Source organism: Meles meles, chromosome 2 (assembly GCF_922984935.1).
Source record: "Meles meles chromosome 2, mMelMel3.1 paternal haplotype, whole genome shotgun sequence".
Lineage (NCBI taxonomy): Eukaryota > Metazoa > Chordata > Mammalia > Carnivora > Mustelidae > Meles > Meles meles.
The window spans coordinates 68786065-68804141 of record NC_060067.1 but is presented as its reverse complement, the minus strand read 5'-3'; the positions used below and the strand labels follow the sequence as shown (position 1 = coordinate 68804141).

At 42.1% G+C, this 18077-nt stretch overlaps 2 protein-coding genes across 2 annotated transcripts in view; both read right to left on the bottom strand.

Moving 5' to 3' along the window:
• POLN (DNA polymerase nu) overlaps positions 1-17110 on the bottom strand; it is a 157374-nt gene extending 140264 nt beyond the window's left edge. The window contains 3 exon segments of the mRNA XM_045997769.1: positions 4534-4677; positions 16185-16295; positions 17001-17110. Of these exon segments, the coding sequence (XP_045853725.1) occupies positions 4534-4677; positions 16185-16295; positions 17001-17064 (319 nt within the window). The 5' untranslated portion in view covers positions 17065-17110.
• On the bottom strand, positions 6536-17097 carry HAUS3 (HAUS augmin like complex subunit 3). Its single transcript, XM_045997770.1, has 6 exons — positions 17069-17097; positions 16185-16295; positions 14736-15772; positions 13096-13535; positions 10716-10944; positions 6536-6859 (listed from the first exon to the last, which is right to left on the bottom strand). The coding sequence occupies exons 3-6, from the start codon at positions 15642-15644 to the stop codon at positions 6626-6628; spliced, it is 1812 nt and encodes a 603-aa protein (XP_045853726.1). The 5' UTR covers positions 15645-15772; positions 16185-16295; positions 17069-17097; the 3' UTR covers positions 6536-6625.
• Positions 17111-18077: the final 967 nt, after the last annotated feature.

Sequence of the window (18077 nt, the reverse complement as noted above, 5' to 3'; positions counted from 1 at the left end):
TAAGTAGAGGATGATACTGGAAAATGTCACGTTTGGAGGCTGCAGCCAAATCTGAATGGGGTGTAAAGTAAGAGAGGGAGATGGTGGGGCAGAAGACTGGAAAAAAAAAAAAAAAAAAAGACTGAACAGGGCAAGCAGGGGTCTCTCTGAGTACATGGGATGTTTCTGTAGATGAATTCTGCAGAAGGCAGGGACAAGAGCTGAGCGAGTTCTAGCAAAGGCATGAGGGCAAGACAAGGGGCAATAATGAAGGCAAACAGAAATGAGGAAGCCACTGCCAAAATCCGAGTGAGGAGGAAGGCAGGCTTGTACAAGGGCAATAGGGATTGAAAACCAACACCTGGCGGGGCTTGCCAAGTGACTGGACATAAGGATTTTATGTTTATTTAATAGAAATAAAAATAAGGGGCGCTTGGGTGGCTCAGTGGGTTAAGGCCTCTGCCTTCGGCTCAGGTCATGATCCCAGGGTCCTGGGATCGAGCCCCACATCCGGCTCTCTGCTCCGCAGGGAGCCTGCTTCCTCCTCTCTCTCTCTCTGCCTAGTGTGATTTCTCTGTGTCAAATAAAAAAATAATAATAATTTAAAAATAATACATGTTTATCCATTATACTCTTGACTACAATGAACATAATCAAGACAGATCTGTTTAGTCATTTAATTTTATGTTATCTGTCCTTGAAATCGCAAGGATTTCTATTGGATGGTGGGATAAAGACACCCTTCACATTAATGAACTGGATTTTCACGAATATTTACCTTTGGGGTCTCAAACTGTATTACTCTGTAATGTCTGTAAAAATATGTACACACACACATATATGTACACATTATAAACACATATATATATAAATACACACACACACATACATATATATATGTATTTTTTTTTTAACTGGAAAACCAAATTCACATCTAAGCTATTAAAATAAAAAACAATCGTACCAGAAAACGTTATTTGATTTCTATAGCTACTCAGACAAAGCAGAAACATCTAATAACACGTGATGACTCCTGCATATAGCGCTAGACATGGCCGCGGGTCAGCTGGTAACCCTGGGCCACCCTGCAAACTCCTCCTCCCCCATAATTACCAAAAGCTTTCAACAGCATTACTGACCCATCAAATGACAACAAAAATTTAAGTGAGATGAACCCACATTTCAATGTAGTTTAAAGGTTCATGGATTGAAGTACAAAGCTAAGCCACAGTCACAAAAGACCCAACAAGACAACGGCTGGAAGAACAAAGTTTATTTCTCTTTCATGTTCTGAGGGGAGTATTCTCAGCTGTCTGGACATGCTTCACGCAGCCTCTCCAGGATTTGGGTGATTCCGACACGTCATGCAATCCTCCAGGACACGGCTTCAAGTGCAGAGTTCAAAAGGAGGGTTCCTACTGGAGGGCAGGATAGAGTCCTGCCCTGGACATGACACACACCACCTGAGCATGCATCCCACTAACAGGCACGCGGGTCACACCCGATGGCAAGGAGACAGAGCATGTAGTCCGAAGGGCAGGACAAACGCTGGCATGGAGTACAAGTAATCTCTGCCCCAGCAGTACTCTGGAGCAACACAAATGCCCGTGGTCAGGAAGTGGAAGAGACAGCCACAGGTCAGGACAATGCCTACCTTGAGCAGGGAGGGAGTTTTCACTGAGAAAGAAACTTCGAGGTTCTGGATGCAAGGACATAGAAGTCCTCTTTATCTTCATTCATTAAACTGCAGTTTAAGTTTTTGCATATTTTGTGTTTTCACAGCAGAGAATAGGTAAGTATGTATGTATTCATAAAAGATTTTATTTATTTGACAGAGAAACAGTGAGAGAGAGAACACAAGCTGAGGGAGAGGGAGAAGCAGGCTTCCCGCCGAGCAGGGAGCCCACCACGGGGTCAGATCCCAGGACCCGGGGATCATGACCCAAGTTGAAGGCAGACGCTTAATGACTGAGCCACCCAGGCGCCCCATAGCAGAGGGTTTTTAAATAAAAATCATTCTGGGACGCCTGGGTGGCTCAGTCGGTTGGGCAGCTGCCTTCAGCTTGTTGTGGTCCCGGCGTCCTGGGATAGAGTCCCGAGTTGGGCTCCTTGCTCGGCAGGGAGCCTGCTTCTCCCTCTGCTTCTGCCTGCCTTTCTCTCTCTGACAAATAAATAAATAAAATCTTAAAAAAAAAAAAAATCAATCTTGCAGCAAGAAGACACACACAGTCAAACCCTTACTGGGTGTGCATCTTGACATCCCTCAGCCTAGCACGTAAGACACGTAAACCCTGAAGTGACATATAACTGATGTTTGGTTTTACTTGTTTGTAATAACAAATAACTGTAGTTACTCTCATTGATTTAGGAGTTCGATTTTTATATTTATTTAGTACAAAATGGGCTTTAGAAATGAAATACGAATTTACAGTATTGTCCTTTTAAGAGGTAAGGGTCGGGGTGCCTGGGTGGCTCAGTGGGCTGAGCATCTGCCTTCAGCTCAGGTCATGGTCCCCAAAACCCTGGAACTAAGCCCATGTTGGGCTCCCTGCTCAGGGGGGAACCTGTTCCTCCAGCTCTTCCCTGCTCGTGCTCTCTCGCTATCTCTGTCACTATCTCTGTCTCTCTTTCAAATAAATAAAGTTAAATTAAATAAAAAAAGAGATAAGGGTCTGACACAATTACAGCTCAGCATGTGACTAGAGTCCAGGAAGCAACTAGATCTCAGGTCCATCATCATGCATCAGTAACCCACCAGCAACCCAACTTAAACAAATCCACATGAAGTAAGAACTAAAACTGGTGAGTCTGTAGCAGACGGATTTCAGGGTGGTCCAACGACCCCTGCCTCCTAGTACTCACACCCTTGAGTGCAGGTGGGACTGCCTGGCTTACTCATCACCCACAGAGTACAGCACCAATGACAGGAAGTTCACAATCACGTCACAGAAGACTCAAGATTTCAGTCTTGCCAGGGAAAAAGCAAGCTGCTATCACTAAAGCTGAGCCTCAGGAGAACCACGTGGAAAGGAATGGAGGGTGGGTTACAGTGAAGAGCTGGGGAGAACAGAGGCTCTCAGCCCAGGAGCCTACAAGGAACGGAATCTGCCAACAACCTTGTGAACTAGAAGCAAATGCCCCCCATTTGGGCTTCAGATGAGACCTGAGCTCTTGTGGATATGTCCACATTCTAGCCCAGCAGAGGATGAAGCCAAGTTATGCCCAGGCTCCTGACCCACAGAAACTGGGAGATGACAAATATGTCTTCTTTTATGCCACTATGTTTATAGTAACAGTGTTGCTCAGCAACAGACAATACAGAATCTTTGTGAAATGTATGCAATTTTTCCAAATTCAGTAACACTTAACAGAAAAATAGTATCTTTTCCCATTACCTCTCAATAAATTTGTGAAAACTACAATTTTATAGGGTATTTGAAGAGCATGACAAGAGTTTTCACAAGATGGGCTAATGGCCCTAAATCTTACTCAAGTGAGACTCACATTGAAGCTACCAGAGGCATTTCATTATTCCTATCACTATTTCTTTTTTATTCCTATCAGTTTTTAAAGGGAAGTACATTTCCACCTCTGTCAAGCGCACACTGCTATTTTAGAAAGTATACAGAATAAAGGAAAAAACTCTTTGACGTTTAAATATTTCTCTTTACTATCCACCCCCCCATCCCCCAAAACATTATCAACTGCTAGGTATGTGGTCCATATCCAAAACTTCCTAGCAGTTCATTTATCAATGACTTTCTATTATGAGGCTCATGAGCAACAGACGCCTGAATATGAACAGATCGAAATGTTCGGTGCTACTATATCTTAATCAAGAAACTACACTTACATAGCTTTTGCACTATTTGTCAACGCTCTCAATGACTTCGTCACAATCACTCAATTATATCTCACGTATAACTTACTACGCAGAAAAGAAATGACAAATTATTGGCCCAGACTTAAATATTAAGACATAAGCAACAACAAACTGCTTTGCAAGTAAAACAAAGAACTGGTGTTCCAAAAGTCTCAGTCACACTTGCACACCCACACCACTGCTATGTGACATCACGTCATAAACACACACACCTGAGAGCTCATAGCTCTCGGGCAGCATAAGAGACACACACTGTCAAACCCCCTTCTCCCATCCGCCACACACAGCAAGGAAGTACTATGTCCACGTGCGTCCAATGACCCAAGAGCTAAGGCCGAAGTAAGGGGCACTGTGAAAGAGCCTAGCTCTTCTGAGGTTACTAAAACAGCTGACTCGGATTCTCAGGAAATGTCTGACAGAAATGCTTGGAATAAGGAAGACAGTGTTTCCATTTTAAAGCAGTAAGGGCCGAGAGAATGTGCTCTCTAGTGAGATGCTCAGACATCACGGAATGAGAATAAACCAAGACTCAGGCTCCATTTGTCTGCAGCAATAACCTCCCTACACAATAGAAGGTTCCTGAGAACAATTCTGCTGTTTCCTTTTCAAACCTTAAGAAATAATTAACATTGAAGGTAACAAAAGATAGAAAGATTAGAAAAATTACTCACTCTTTTCATTCTCTCTCCAATTCTGAGACTCCACTAAATCACCTGAATGCATAGCAGACATGATCTTCTGTGCCACACTGGAGAGTGGTATCTCACAGAGATCAAAGCCTACAAATGCCTCATAATTTTCCATTTTCATAAATCCTAAACATAAGATAAACATAACATCCATATATTAATTTTGAGACTTCAAGTAAGCAGCACATTATAGCCAGAGGCATTCATACAAATTACTCTAATAATGACCACGGAAAATACGTAGCAGTTGCCTCCATAATCAATGATACAAAAGTAAGAATGGAAGACAGAGGCTCACCTGGCATAATCCAGTAAATAGGGAACAAAGAATACATTTTCTAGTCAAACAATTTTGAAGGAAGCAATCTATTCATGTTACTTCCTGAGGTCTGAAACCAATGGCTGTTACAATCTTCAAATATACAAATCTAATTACAGAAAAAATATTTTAATTTTTAATCAAATTTAATTAAATGAAAATATTTAATGGACTTGAGTAATTTATCTGATAGACACACAACCCGACATCATCTTGTGTGTACTGCTCAGCTCTACTGGCCCCTGGGCTGAGCGGGTAAAGGTCTGGAAGGGACAGTACAAATCATCAAGTAGCTGGTCATACATCTATCCTATCTGGCACAAATCTGAACAGAATTTGCTGTTTCATGAGCCAGGAAACCAGGTGACATATTTTTCCACATTACTGGAGAAAAGAAAAATTTGAAATAAATTCTCTATTCCACTGCAGAATAGGAAAAAAAATTAAAAAGGAACAAGTCACCCATAAGGAGCTAAGCAAAACCTTAGACAAAATTTGTTGTAAATTTTTCATGCATACTTAGACCTATTTAATAAATATAAATTTTTAAATAATGTAAAAATACTATAATTGGCAAGATATTTTTGTTCAACAGATTATAAAGACTTACCTGTCACCTAAGTGTACCCATGTTCTGATAGGTATAATTAAAGAATTCCACAAATACCACCTAAAATGCATAGCTTTTAGACTGGCATTCCATATTAAAAAGGCAATATATTCTGGAGCAGGAATATTCTTTTTTTTTTTTTTAGGAATAGTCTTGAAGGTAATACTCTAGCTTCTTGTTCCTCTATAAATCTTATGTAGTATGTATCACAGGCCACATACAAATCAAGCACTCAAGAAGCATTTGATGTTACAATGGATAAATAAGCTACTTCAAATGATTTCATACTATTCAAAATAATTTCTAATTGTCCAAATAATATATTTGTATCCCAACTAATACAATCTAAGACTTAAGTATTTTCACTCCAGAGAAACTGATTAAAATAGCATTATACAGCATGGAGCACTGGGTGTTGTGCAAAAAGAATGAATACTGTTACGCTGAAAAAATAAATAAAATGGAAAAAAAAATAGCATTATACATCCTCTGAGAAACCACTTGTACAGTATTTTCAAAATGTGTAAGTCACATGCAACTCCAAGTACCATTAAGATCTGTCCTGCAGAAATTCTGATCCCCCAGGACCCAGCTACTAAAATGAACAATGGTCAAAGGACACCTGACATTCTTTGGGGCACAAACAGGAGCAGAAAGTCTCAAAGTCTACAGCAGGGAATACAGGAATTACAGTTTGAGTGGCTGAGTTTTACTTTATAGCCAAATACGAGGGGACTTGGCTATTCCATATATTAAGGTCCACAGGTTTAACAATGATGATTCTAAGTTCTACAAAGGTTTAAAATATTTAACAGTAGAAAATTCCTATTTCTAAAAAAATACTAAAGGGGAGAGAGAACTAATTCTATTAAGAAATATTTACATTATATAATAATATTCTTTCCCTGTAAGTAGAAAGTTACCAGAACTCAATGCCACCAAGCAAATGTTCAATTCATAGAAAGCACTGGAACTTCGAACATACTATACACAGAAAAAAACAAACCAATGTGATACTTGAATTAAATGAAATATTCCACTGGCCTCAAATTTAAAATATTAGTAGGGTTTATTAGATCTATTTTCCTAATATATAAAACATTAAAACATAGCATATTTAGTAAAGATTCAATTTTTAGTAATTTTCAATCTTCGAGACCAACAGCCTTAATCTTTGACTGGTTTTCTAAATTCTCCACAGTATCTTTCAGATAATCTTCATCTTTTAAAAAATATACATATAATTCTCTTTCCATTTGATGCAGTTTATTAGATGCCAAAATTTTTCTCTTTGTCTTCACATCAGCAAGAATATCAGTAAGAAGATGATTTAGCTTATTCAATTGGGATTCAACTTGATGAAACTGCTCTGTTAACTCCTAAAAAGAAAATAAAAATGCTTTTACTACAAAAGCTCTATTTGTGGGGCGCCTGGGTGGCTCAGTGGATTAAGCCGCTGCCTTCGGCTCAGGTCATGATCTCGGGGTCCTGGGATCGAGCCCCGCATCAGGCTCTCTGCTCCGTGGGGAGCCTGCTTCCTCCTCTCTCTCTGCCTGCCTCTCTGCCTACTTGTGATCTCTCTCTGTCAAATAAATAAATAAAAAATCTTTAAAAAAAAAAAAAAAAAAAAGCTCTATTTGTAATAGCAATTATAAATTTAAAATGTAATTTACATGCAAAGAATCCAAACAATAGAGGCGCCTGGGTTGCTCGGTCTTTATCGGCTCAGGACATATCTCATCTCAGGGTCCTGGGATGGAGCCCTGAGTCCGGTTCCCTGCTCAGCAGGGCATCTGCTTCTCCCATGATTTTAATGATAAATGAACTTCAATTAAAAGGGTTTTTTAAAGATTTTATTTATTTGACAGAAAGAGACACAGCGAGAGAGGGAACACAAGCAGGGGGAGTGGGAGTGGGAGAAGTAGGCTCCCAACCAAGCAGGGAGCCCAATGCGGGACTCGATCCCAGGACCCTAGGATCATGACCTGAGCCAAAGGCAGGGCCTAACAACTGAGCCATCCAGGCGCCCCTAAAAATCCACAGGTTTAATATAAATTCTATGTAAAACCAATTGCAACAGCTTTTCATAGGTAATTTTAAGGGATTCAAAGCAAACTGTTCCTCCCTGAAGAGTCCTTGATACGTACACTGTAGTGCATATTCATGCATTCAGCCTATTACCAGAAGACTACCATGCGCCAAGCACTGTTTGAGAGACTACTGGTAGAAGTCATAGATGATGGAAGATAGAAGAACACCATCTCCTTCATGGAGCTTATACTCCACTTAATCGACTGCACCTTGTTTTAGCCTAATCTTAGTCTACACTAGATAAAAGTGGTACTGAGAAAGTCTTGAAATGAAGCAATTACCGATAAAAGACTCCTGGGTGGCTCAGTGGTTTAAGCTGCTGCCTTCGGCTCAGGTCATGATCTCAGGGTCCTGGGATCGAGTCCCGCATCGGGCTCTCTGCTCGGCAGGGAGCCTGCTTCCTCCCCTCTCTTTCTGCCTGCCTCTCTGCCTACTTGTGATCTCTCTCTGTCAAGTGAATAAATAAAATCTTTTAAAAAAAAAGGTTAAAGCTATAATTTTACATTTTCTGTGTTTCACCACAATAAAAACATTATTTAAAAAAATTAATCACAAGCATTCCTGTTCAAGGAAAGGCAGACAAGTTATCCAAATCCTCCCGTAAGAATAAAGTGAAGGGGTGCCTGGGTGGCTCAGTGGGTTAAGCCTCTGCCTTCAGCTCAGGTCATGATCTCAAGAGTCCTTGGATCAAGGCCCGCATCAGGCCCTCTGCTCAGTAGGGAGCCTACTTCCCCGCACACCCCCGCCTCTCTGCCTACTTATGATATCTATGTCTAATAAAAAAATAAAAAATCTTTAAAAAAAAGAAAGAAAAAATGTAAAAGGCTAAATGAAATATTTTTAAAAATTAACAAAACAAAAGCTTCCTAAAATCAATGAAAGGTAACAAGACCAGAAAAGGAACTGTAAGCCCATAAAACATCCCACATTGCTAAGGCAGTCTAGGAGTAGCTTCACTCTAGGGCAAATACCAATCTTGGAAAATCAGAACCTACAATTCTTGAGACTCGCAAGATGAGTGGGAGAAAAATCAGTCCAAGGTCCACAGAACATGGGACATCAAATGGGAGACCTCCTTCATAAGCAGCCAAGGACTCACAGTATACCAACAATCATTAAGATCAGAATGGTCCAGAAGTGGAAGAGCCCCTGGATAGAAATACATGCCAGACAGGAATCACCTGGGTCCTCCAAAGACTCTTAGACTTAACTGGTCCTGTCCATAGTGTCTAACGCAAGAGACATGAAGGCAAAAACACTTAAGGATCTTTTATTCCAAAGGAGCTCTCTTCACCAGAAAGAAAGGATTTTATTTTTATCATACGCCTCAATAAATGGTGATGGGACAATTTGCTTATACGGGAAAAAATATGAGTGTGCACACGTGTGCAGCTGGGAGACACCCAGGAAGGTCATCTTCAGCAATACAATCTACAATAGCAAAAACTGAAAATAACTTAAGATGTCTGTCTACATAACAGATAATTAAACTGTCAAATTTCATAAAATGGAATACTAACTACATAAAAGAGAAAACTACAGGGGTGCCTGGGTGGCTCAGTTGGTTAAGCATCTGACGCTGTGATCTCATGGGTTGCGAGATGGAGCCCAACCAAGCTCCACAGGGAGTCTGCTTGAGATTCTCTCCCTCTGACCCTTCCCTGTGCACATGTGCGCTCTCTCTCAAATAAATAAATAAGTTAAAACAACAACAACAGGGGCACCTGGGTGGCTCAGTGGGTTAAGCCGCTGCCTTCGGCTCAGGTCATGATCTCGGGGTCCTGGGATCAAGTCCCACATCGGGGGGTCTCTGCTCAGCAGGGAGCCTGTTTCCCTCTCTCTCTCTCTGCCTGCCTCTCTATCTACTTTGGATCTCTCTCTGTCAAATAAAAATAAAATCTTTAAAAAAAAACAAACAACAACAATAACAAAAAACTATAAATGAGCTAGAGCTTTACATATGGCAACATGGATGAAACTCAGCATCTTAATATTAATCAACAAGCAAGTTAGTAAACAACTGATATAAGAAAACACATACATAATCTTTAAAAACATCTAAAACTAAACAATATACAGTCTAGCAGGGCACCTGGTGGCTCAGTTAGTTAAGTGTCTGACTTCGGCTCAGGTCATGATCCCAGGATCCTGGGACCGCACCCCACGTCCAGGCTCCCCGCTCAGTGGGGAGTCTGCTTATCCCTCTGCCCTTCTCCCTGCTCACATGCTCACGCTCTCTCTCTCAAATAAATAAAATTTTAAAAAATATACAGGGGCGCCTGGGTGGCTCAGCGGGCTAAAGCCTCAGCCTTCGGCTCAGGTCGTGATCCCAGACTCCTGGGATCGAGCCCCACATGGGGCTCTCTGCTTGGCTGCAAGCCTGCTTCCTCCTCTCTCTCTCTCTGCCTGCCTCTCTGCCTACTTGCCTACTTGTAATCTCTACCTGTCAAATTAATAAATCTTAAAAAAAAAACAGATTAAAAAATATACAATCTAGGAATATATATATGCAATTAAAGTATAAACAAAAGCAAGCAAATGATATAGCTAAGTGTAGTTCTCCTTGATGAAGGAAGGGAAATGCTATTAGGAGAAGCAAGCTGTCGCAGAGCGCTTCAAAGGTAAAAGCCCTCTATTTGCTGAGACAGGTAAAATACAGGGGTGGTTTGATTTTTTCTTTAAATTTTTAGTGTAAACATTATATAACCTTTTATGTCTGAAATTTCTTGTAAAAAAAAATTTTTTTAAAGATTTTATTTATTTGACAGACACAGACCACAAGTAGGCAGAGAAGCAGGCAGAGAGAGGAAGGGAAGCAGGCTCCCCGCTAAGCAGAGAGCCCAATGGGGGACTCGATCTCAGGACCCTGGGATCATGACCTGCGCCGAAGGCAGAGGCTTTAACCCACTGAGCCCCCCAGGCACCCCGTAAAATTTCTTCTTAAAAATTTTGTGTACATTGATCAAAATAATCTGAAAAATATATTTATATGTGAACAAACTATAGGATATAAAAAAATAAATTTTATAGTAGGGCAACAGGATTTGGGGTACTATTTTCCTCATGTTAACGTTGTCTTTAATATCGTTTACAACAAGCATTTTTTTTTTTACAGCATCTTCAGTTACTATGGTGAGTACCTACCTGATCACTAAGCAAAAGCTGATTTCCTCCTTGATATAAGGTGTCACAAAGCATGTCCACATCATTATTCAGTCTGGACAGAAAGAAACAATGTTCTTGAGTAGAAACTGCCAATTGATCTTGTACTAAAGAAACATCCTTTTTTAATTTCTCAGCCACTTCCTCCAGGTTTCCATGGGTTATAAATAATTCTTTTTTCTTATTCTCTCCTTCTAAAAGTTGATAAAGCCTAAAATTTGAAAATAAAAATTATAGGAGAAAATTCTCAAATCAGTACAATTTTCAAAATTATAATCTGTATATTGGGTACTGGGTATCTTTGTGGATATGTAACAGATTAAAAATATTTAACCTGGAAAAAAATTAATCTGTCTACTGCTAAATCAAGCAACCAAAAACATTCCAGCTAAAATACTATCTCATTACAGGGCACCTGGGTGGCTCAGTCAATTAAGCTTCTGCCTTCCACTCAGGTCATGATCCCAGGATTCAGGTCTGCATCGGGCTCCCTGCTCAGCAGGGAGTCTGCTTCCGCCTCTCCCTCTCTCCCTACCCCTGCTCATGCTCTCTCTCCCTATCATGCTCTCTCTCAAATAAATAAAATCTTTAAGAAAAATAAAATACTGGGCCCCTGGGTGGCTCAGTGGGTTAGGCCTCTGCTTTCAGCTCCTGTCATGATCTCAGGGTCCTGGGATCTAGTCCTGCATTGGGCTCTCTGCTCAGCAGGGGCCTGCTTCCCTCTTTCTCTCTGCCTGCCTCTCTGCCTACTTGTGATCTCTGTCAAATAATAAAATCCTTAAAAAAAAGAAAAAGAAAAAGAAAGACTATCGCATTACAGAAACACACATTGTAATTACTGTTACCTGCTTCCCACTTTCTCATCTCCCAATTTTAAATATATTTTTTGATTTTTAACTGCCATTACCCTATTTCAAATAAAGTATGTTTCGGAAATACTGCCCAAGAAAAGTTTTCACAGAACACAAGTATGATATAACAGAAATAGCAATGAAGTTGAAACAGAAGACCCAGGTCTGAATTCTGGCTGTCTTCTGATACCTGGGTCAGGTCAACATCTGAGACTAAATTTTTCATGTCACATACCTATCATTCTAAGATGATACTGGATTTAAAAGAAAAAAATTAAAAATAAAATATAAAATGTAAAAAAAAATGTAAGCAATAAAGAGCTACAGAAATAGTAAGCTTGCTACTTCAGTCTTATCCATATTTGTTGAATTAAATTCCTAATGAACTATGGGGCCACTTTAACATTTAAAACATAATGGCAGAAAATCCTTTGGAACAAATGGAAAAATGTGAGGCAGCATTTTCTATATATTTCTGACAAAAAAGTTTGTTCTTTTTCTTCAATTTCAAAAATATGCATTTTAAAATTATTTTAATTATTTTAACAAGTTGCCACAGACTTCATAAAACTGGTTCAAGTCCAAGGCTGTGGATTTTGTTCCTGTGGGATGTGACTACACAACTTCAGGGGGAACTATTCTTAACTCATGATGTCAGTGTCACCCTTTCCATGTCCCTCACCTCATTAATAAGAAAAAAAAAAAAAAAAAAAAAAAAAAAAGGAGGGGCGCCTGGGCGGTGCAGTGGATTGTGTGTCTGCTTTCAGCTCAGGTCCTGATCCCAGGGTCCTGGGATCGAGCTCCACGTTGGGCTCCACATTCTGTTCCCTGCCTGCTTTTCCCTCTGTCCCTCTCCCTGCTTGTGCTTGCTCTCCCCTTCTCAAACAAATAAAATCTTAAAAACAAAAGGAATAGATGATTTTCCTCTACAACTCAAAAAAAATCAGGAGTAGGATCCAGATTGTTGAGAACTTTGACTACTTTAGTCCTCTAATTTTGCTATCCCTATACCATCAACTGGTTTGACATCCAGAAGAGGCTAGGAGGGAGCATTCATGTTCACTGATTCACCTGACCAAAAACAAAGTCAGTTTCCACCTCTTCTCTCTGCTGACACCTTCTCTGAATGCAATCAGTTCTCTGCCTAGCAATACTGGTATGTTTCTATTCAACACACCAAGCTGTATTCGAACTTCCTGTAGTTAAAACTCCTGCCTCAATCTCAAATAAGGCATCTAAATAATGGTGCCTAAAGGTGAGTAAGACCTTGTACAGTCCCTCCACCAACCCATCCACCTCAGCTCTAAAACAGCTATTCACAGATTTAACATGAATGGAAAGGGGAGCAAAATATTCAAAACTAACAAATCATATGTGAGAAAAATGAAAGACGAGAACAGAGGGCCAAAAACAGAGAGTGAAAAATGTTTTAAACTTCCACAATATTAGTTCAAACTCTCTACAGTATTTCACAAAAACAAAAAAAGTACTAAAGAAACAAAGATACACACCTGTGAGCAGAATAGTCCTTGGTATCAATGGTATTCCTTGGATTTATCTGCTGAGATACTAATGGGTCTGTTAGCATTTCTAATCGCTTGTGGAGCATCGTGTTACTTTGACTAAGTTCTTGAACCAAATTTTCAAGTTGACGATATATGTCCCAGTGCTTTCTCAATTCAATTTCATATGATAACTGTAGAAGTTCAAAAGATGCTTTTTGCTTTATCAACTGATTTAAAACTAACTCTTGTCTTGCTGTATAACAGTCTTGTTTAGCAATCTGTAGATCAAAATCTCCCTTTACAACAGGCATATTCAATAACTGGGCATTCTCTTTCACCACAGCAGGCAAACTTTTATTTTTTATATGAGAGATTTGTTCTTCGAGTTTCAGAATCTCACTCTTCAAGTTAGAAGTTTTAGCATCCAAATTATCTTTGCCAAGAGCCTACACAGAAAAAGCAATTACATTTAAAACAGTAAGCATAAAGTTGAAAGTTTTAACATAATTTTTACTTCCATTTTAGTTTATCAGATAATGTGCTAATAAAAACTAATTTCATGTTAACAAAAGCCAAAATCACAGCTTAAAAAAGGGAAAGTGTAGGCTAAGCCAAAAGTAAACTGCTAAGGTTTAATACTATTACTACCACATATATATAGTAAATATATAGTACATTTATATATGTATAAAACACACCCCCTGTAGCGCAGAAATCACTGAATGCAAATGTACACTACGTTTTTCTCAAAACAAAAAGTATCGGGTGCCTGCGTGGCTCCGTGGGTTAAAGCCACTTCCTTCGGCTCAGATCATGATCCCAGGGTCCTGGGATCGAGCCCCGCATGCGGCTCTCTGCTCAGCAGGGAGACTGCTTCCTCCTCTCTCTCTGCCTGCCTCTCTGCCTACTTGTGATCCCCGTTTGTCAAATAAATAAATAAAATCTTAAAAAAAAAAAAATTATCCCAGTAGCTATTCTCCTAGTCTGTCAGTTGATTTTTTAGCACTTGTAAAGAATGACAGAACTTCATGCATTATTCTAAAGTCTGTGTCAGTTACATGAACTAACTTGGTGCTCCTATTCAGTTTCAGCTATATTTTCACTCAGTTACCTAGGGGTTAAATTACCAAGGCAGCAAGCTTTCCAAGAGTCCAGCTGGATATGGCACTACATCTGTACATTCTCAACAAAAAAGTCAGGGTTTCAGTCCACTGAATTGGCTCCCTGACTTCAGTAGCAGCAAACAAGGCAGAATACCCATAACAAAGCAACAAGGCTCTTTACCCAAACATCATAAAAGAGGGAATTTCAGTGTCCTCTGAGTCTGAACCAACACCAATTTCAAATTCAGAAAAAGTACTTTGTTTAAAATTAGCTACTGTGATTGGGTTATAATTACTATTTTTGCCTTCCACAGATAGAAGATCTATTTGTATGAAACACTGACACACCTCAAAACTAAGCACTGAATAAACACAAAATAAGAAAATGTATCTTATCTTACATTTCTTACATTCTGTTACAAATGTACTTGTTTCATCCCCCTTCCTAAAGTACTGTAATATTAATACGTCTTCCATTACGAACAATAATTACTTCCATTATGAACAATAATTACAATAATGAGTCTCATTTCTCATGTTTACCTTGCTAGAGAGGCTATGAAGATTCTCCTCTGCCCACTGTACACTTGACTTCATGCTTAAATTACCAGCTTTCAAGTGAATTAACTCATGTTGAGCACAAATGTAGGCTAGCTGCAACCTTGCCATCTCTAGCCGTCTCTCCTCGAGGATTTCTTGATTATCACAAATAGATGGTGCTTGTATATCTAACAGTTGAAAATTTTCTTCATTTGAACTTTCAACTACTTCATGTATACCGGGAAAGAACTGTTTTTTGGTATATAAGGTTAATGCGGCTGTGCTTTGCTCTTCCTGGCTTAGATATTTTTCCAAGGAAAACTGAGATAAAAACACCAGTGGGTTTGTCTTTTGATCCAAATTAGAATGTCTGAAGAACATCATCAATTTAGCAACTCCATCAGTAAGTGCCTGAAGTTCACTATTTATCTTAGTATTCATAGCATTCAGAATTCCTTGACTCTGCTTCAGCCTTTTAGTGGCTGCTTCTTCTTTAGCATTTAACCTCAGAGATCTGTGGCTTGTTACTGAAGCCATCAACTGGCATTTATTACGTCGCTGAATTTTTAGGTTCTTTAATTTCTGCAGAGTTTGAACCTCAATCTCTAATTTATCTAGCACTTTGTCATCCAGGGCAGATGTCTTCAAATCAGAAGTCTTACAGGTTTTAAGAACTTCATCTAATGCTGCTCCTTCTAGGATAGGCTTGCCTGATTTTTGAAGAATGCTAAAAGCTTCCAATTCTTCTTCAGACAATACATTCTGTTCATTCACATTCCCACAAAACCACTTCAGAAATGATTCATCTTCAACAGTCTCAAACAACCAGTCAAAATCTTCCCCATTAAGAGTATCAGCTTTAGGATAATTGATTTTTTTTAATGTTTCCACAAACTCTTTTCCACAACTCATGGTTTAAGTACCCAATTTCTTTGTGATGGATATGGATTTATGTTGATAGTTAGAAAATAAACCCCAATATTAAATTTATGTTAAGTCCATAAAGAAGGGAAAAAAATATTTTTAGAATTCGACTTCTCCTGGGGGAGGAAAAACAAGTATTAGACCATAAATAAAATAACTGTATTTGTAAAAGGGAGATACTGATAAATATGACAACATCTGGGAACCATCTAACCCAGAGGGAGTTATAGCTGAAATGTTTGATAAAGATAAACAAAATAAACAACTAGGATATTACTGAGAACACTTTAAAACAATGAAAACCTGCTTAGCAAAAAAAGTCTTTCCAAAGATAGTCATTAAAAATACATTTTATCTTACAGAGCAGATGAGTTCATGCATTCGGTCTTTAATTCAGAATAAATATGTCTAAACCAGTCCAAGCCAGCCTGTGGCTCCGCAGCCTCTTCCCCCCCACCCGCCGTTCCCAAGTAAGAAAACAAATAGGTAATGTCCCCGAGGAAGAGGAAGAGTCAACAAGATGCTAACCTCCGAGACCCAGTGAGCACCCGTCATTCGCACAGGAACCGATGTCCACAGACGGCCCAGTTATTGCAGACAACGGCGGGCTCAAGACTGAAGAACCGCCCTCACACTGACCTTAAAACTCAACGAAAGAAGAAAACTGTCACGCTGTGCGGTGAGGGCTGACACCCATCTCGCAAGGTGCACAAATGTCAGGTCGCTATGCCGAGCACCAAAACTAACACAACCGTGTAGCTCAACTGTACTTCCGAACAAAAAACTAAAGCAAAATAACCCCAAACCCGAGCACCAAATACCCGCCAGGGCACGAGTCCCGGAGAACTAAGCACCCGTGGTAAAAACACACGGGCATTTGCGGGTCTGTAGCCAACGCCCCGCCGAACCACCACGATGACCTACCTAAGGGAGCCCCACGGACGGTGGCCGGCCGCACAGACGGACGTGGGACACGGATGCAGGTCAGTAACATAGCCCAGCGTTAAAGGTAAACCGCACAGGCCCCGCCGCCCGCGGCCCCGCCCCCGCCCAGGCCTCGCACCCCGCCGCGCGAGACCGCGGCCCCGCCCGCCCCCAAAGCGCGAGACCGCCCGCCCTCGACCCCCGTGCCCGCCCCGGAAGACCAGTCCGCGGCCCTGCCCCGCCCCCGCCCCGCCCCCATCGGACCGCTCCTCACTCTCCCCCGCGCAGCGCTCCCCGCCGACGCCCACCTCCCGCTTGCATTCGCACTCCTCGTCCTCGCCCGTAGCTCCAACCCCTGCGGACCCCGACTGTGCCGCACGGGCAAGTACCCGCGCGCCTGAAAGGAGTCCCCAGGGTTGCCTGGAGAAAAAAATCGGCGCCGCTCCCACAGCCCCACGCCCCGGAACAGAGAGGCCGGCGCCATTCACCTCTGGAAGCTCCGTTCGCGCCCCTCAGAAGCCCGCCGCCGCATTCCGCGTCTCGCACTGCCTCACGGGAGCGCTGCCACCGCGCGCGCGCAGAGGGCAGAGGGAGGGCGGGGCTTGACCGTCTGCGCAGGCGCGGCGTCGGAAGAGGCGGGCCTGGAGGGAGGGACTTTGGGGCGGAGTTGACCAGGGCTCTGTCCCGCCCCCCGGGCTAGCGCCAGGCGGTGCGGGCGAGCTGGTTGATTCCCTGCCGCGGGGGCGGGGCCGGGACGCGCCTGCAGGGGTGGGGGTCTTCGGGCGCGTTGGAATTTGGCGCCCGGAGTCCTGCGGCGGTCGGCGTCCCAGTACCGGCACCTCGGCGCAGGCGGATTCACGGTCCTGCCGTCCAGGTCCCTAGACCCGCGCATTCTCTAAGTAGGCCGTTTTCAGGGACGGATGGCCGCAGCCCGGGGCCGCCAGGACCGGTTCCGACGAGCGCGCCCCTCGGCAGGTCCCGGGAGCGGACGCGCTGCGGGACCCCGAGCGGGCGGATCGCGTCTGGGGCGGCTCTGGCTCGGCTGTCCTGACTCGCTTTACCCGCTTCGGCGGCGTTGTCTCGCAAAGTCCGCAACCCACGAGCCCTCGCCGGGCCTCGAAGCAAAAGCCGACTTCTCTACATCCCGTTTTCAAAACACAACTTTAAAAAAAAAAAAAGGTTTATTCGTTTATTTGAGAGCGAGAGCAGGAGCACGGGGAATGGGGAGCGGCAGAGAAAGAAGCGCGCTCTCCGCCTAGCAGGAAGCCCGATGCGCGGGCCTCGATCTGGCGGCCTTGGGATCACGACCCGAGCCGAAGGCAGACGCTCCACCGGCTGCGTCGCCCGGGCGCCCCTCAAAATACAGCTTAAAGTTGAAAATATAGAAACGTACGTGGTAGTGTGTGGGGTAGGTGAGTCAAGAGGGAAGCTGTTTCCAAGGACCGTCCCAGGCCGAGAACGTGGGTGGTCAGTCCACGAGTGGGGAGACCCCTGCAC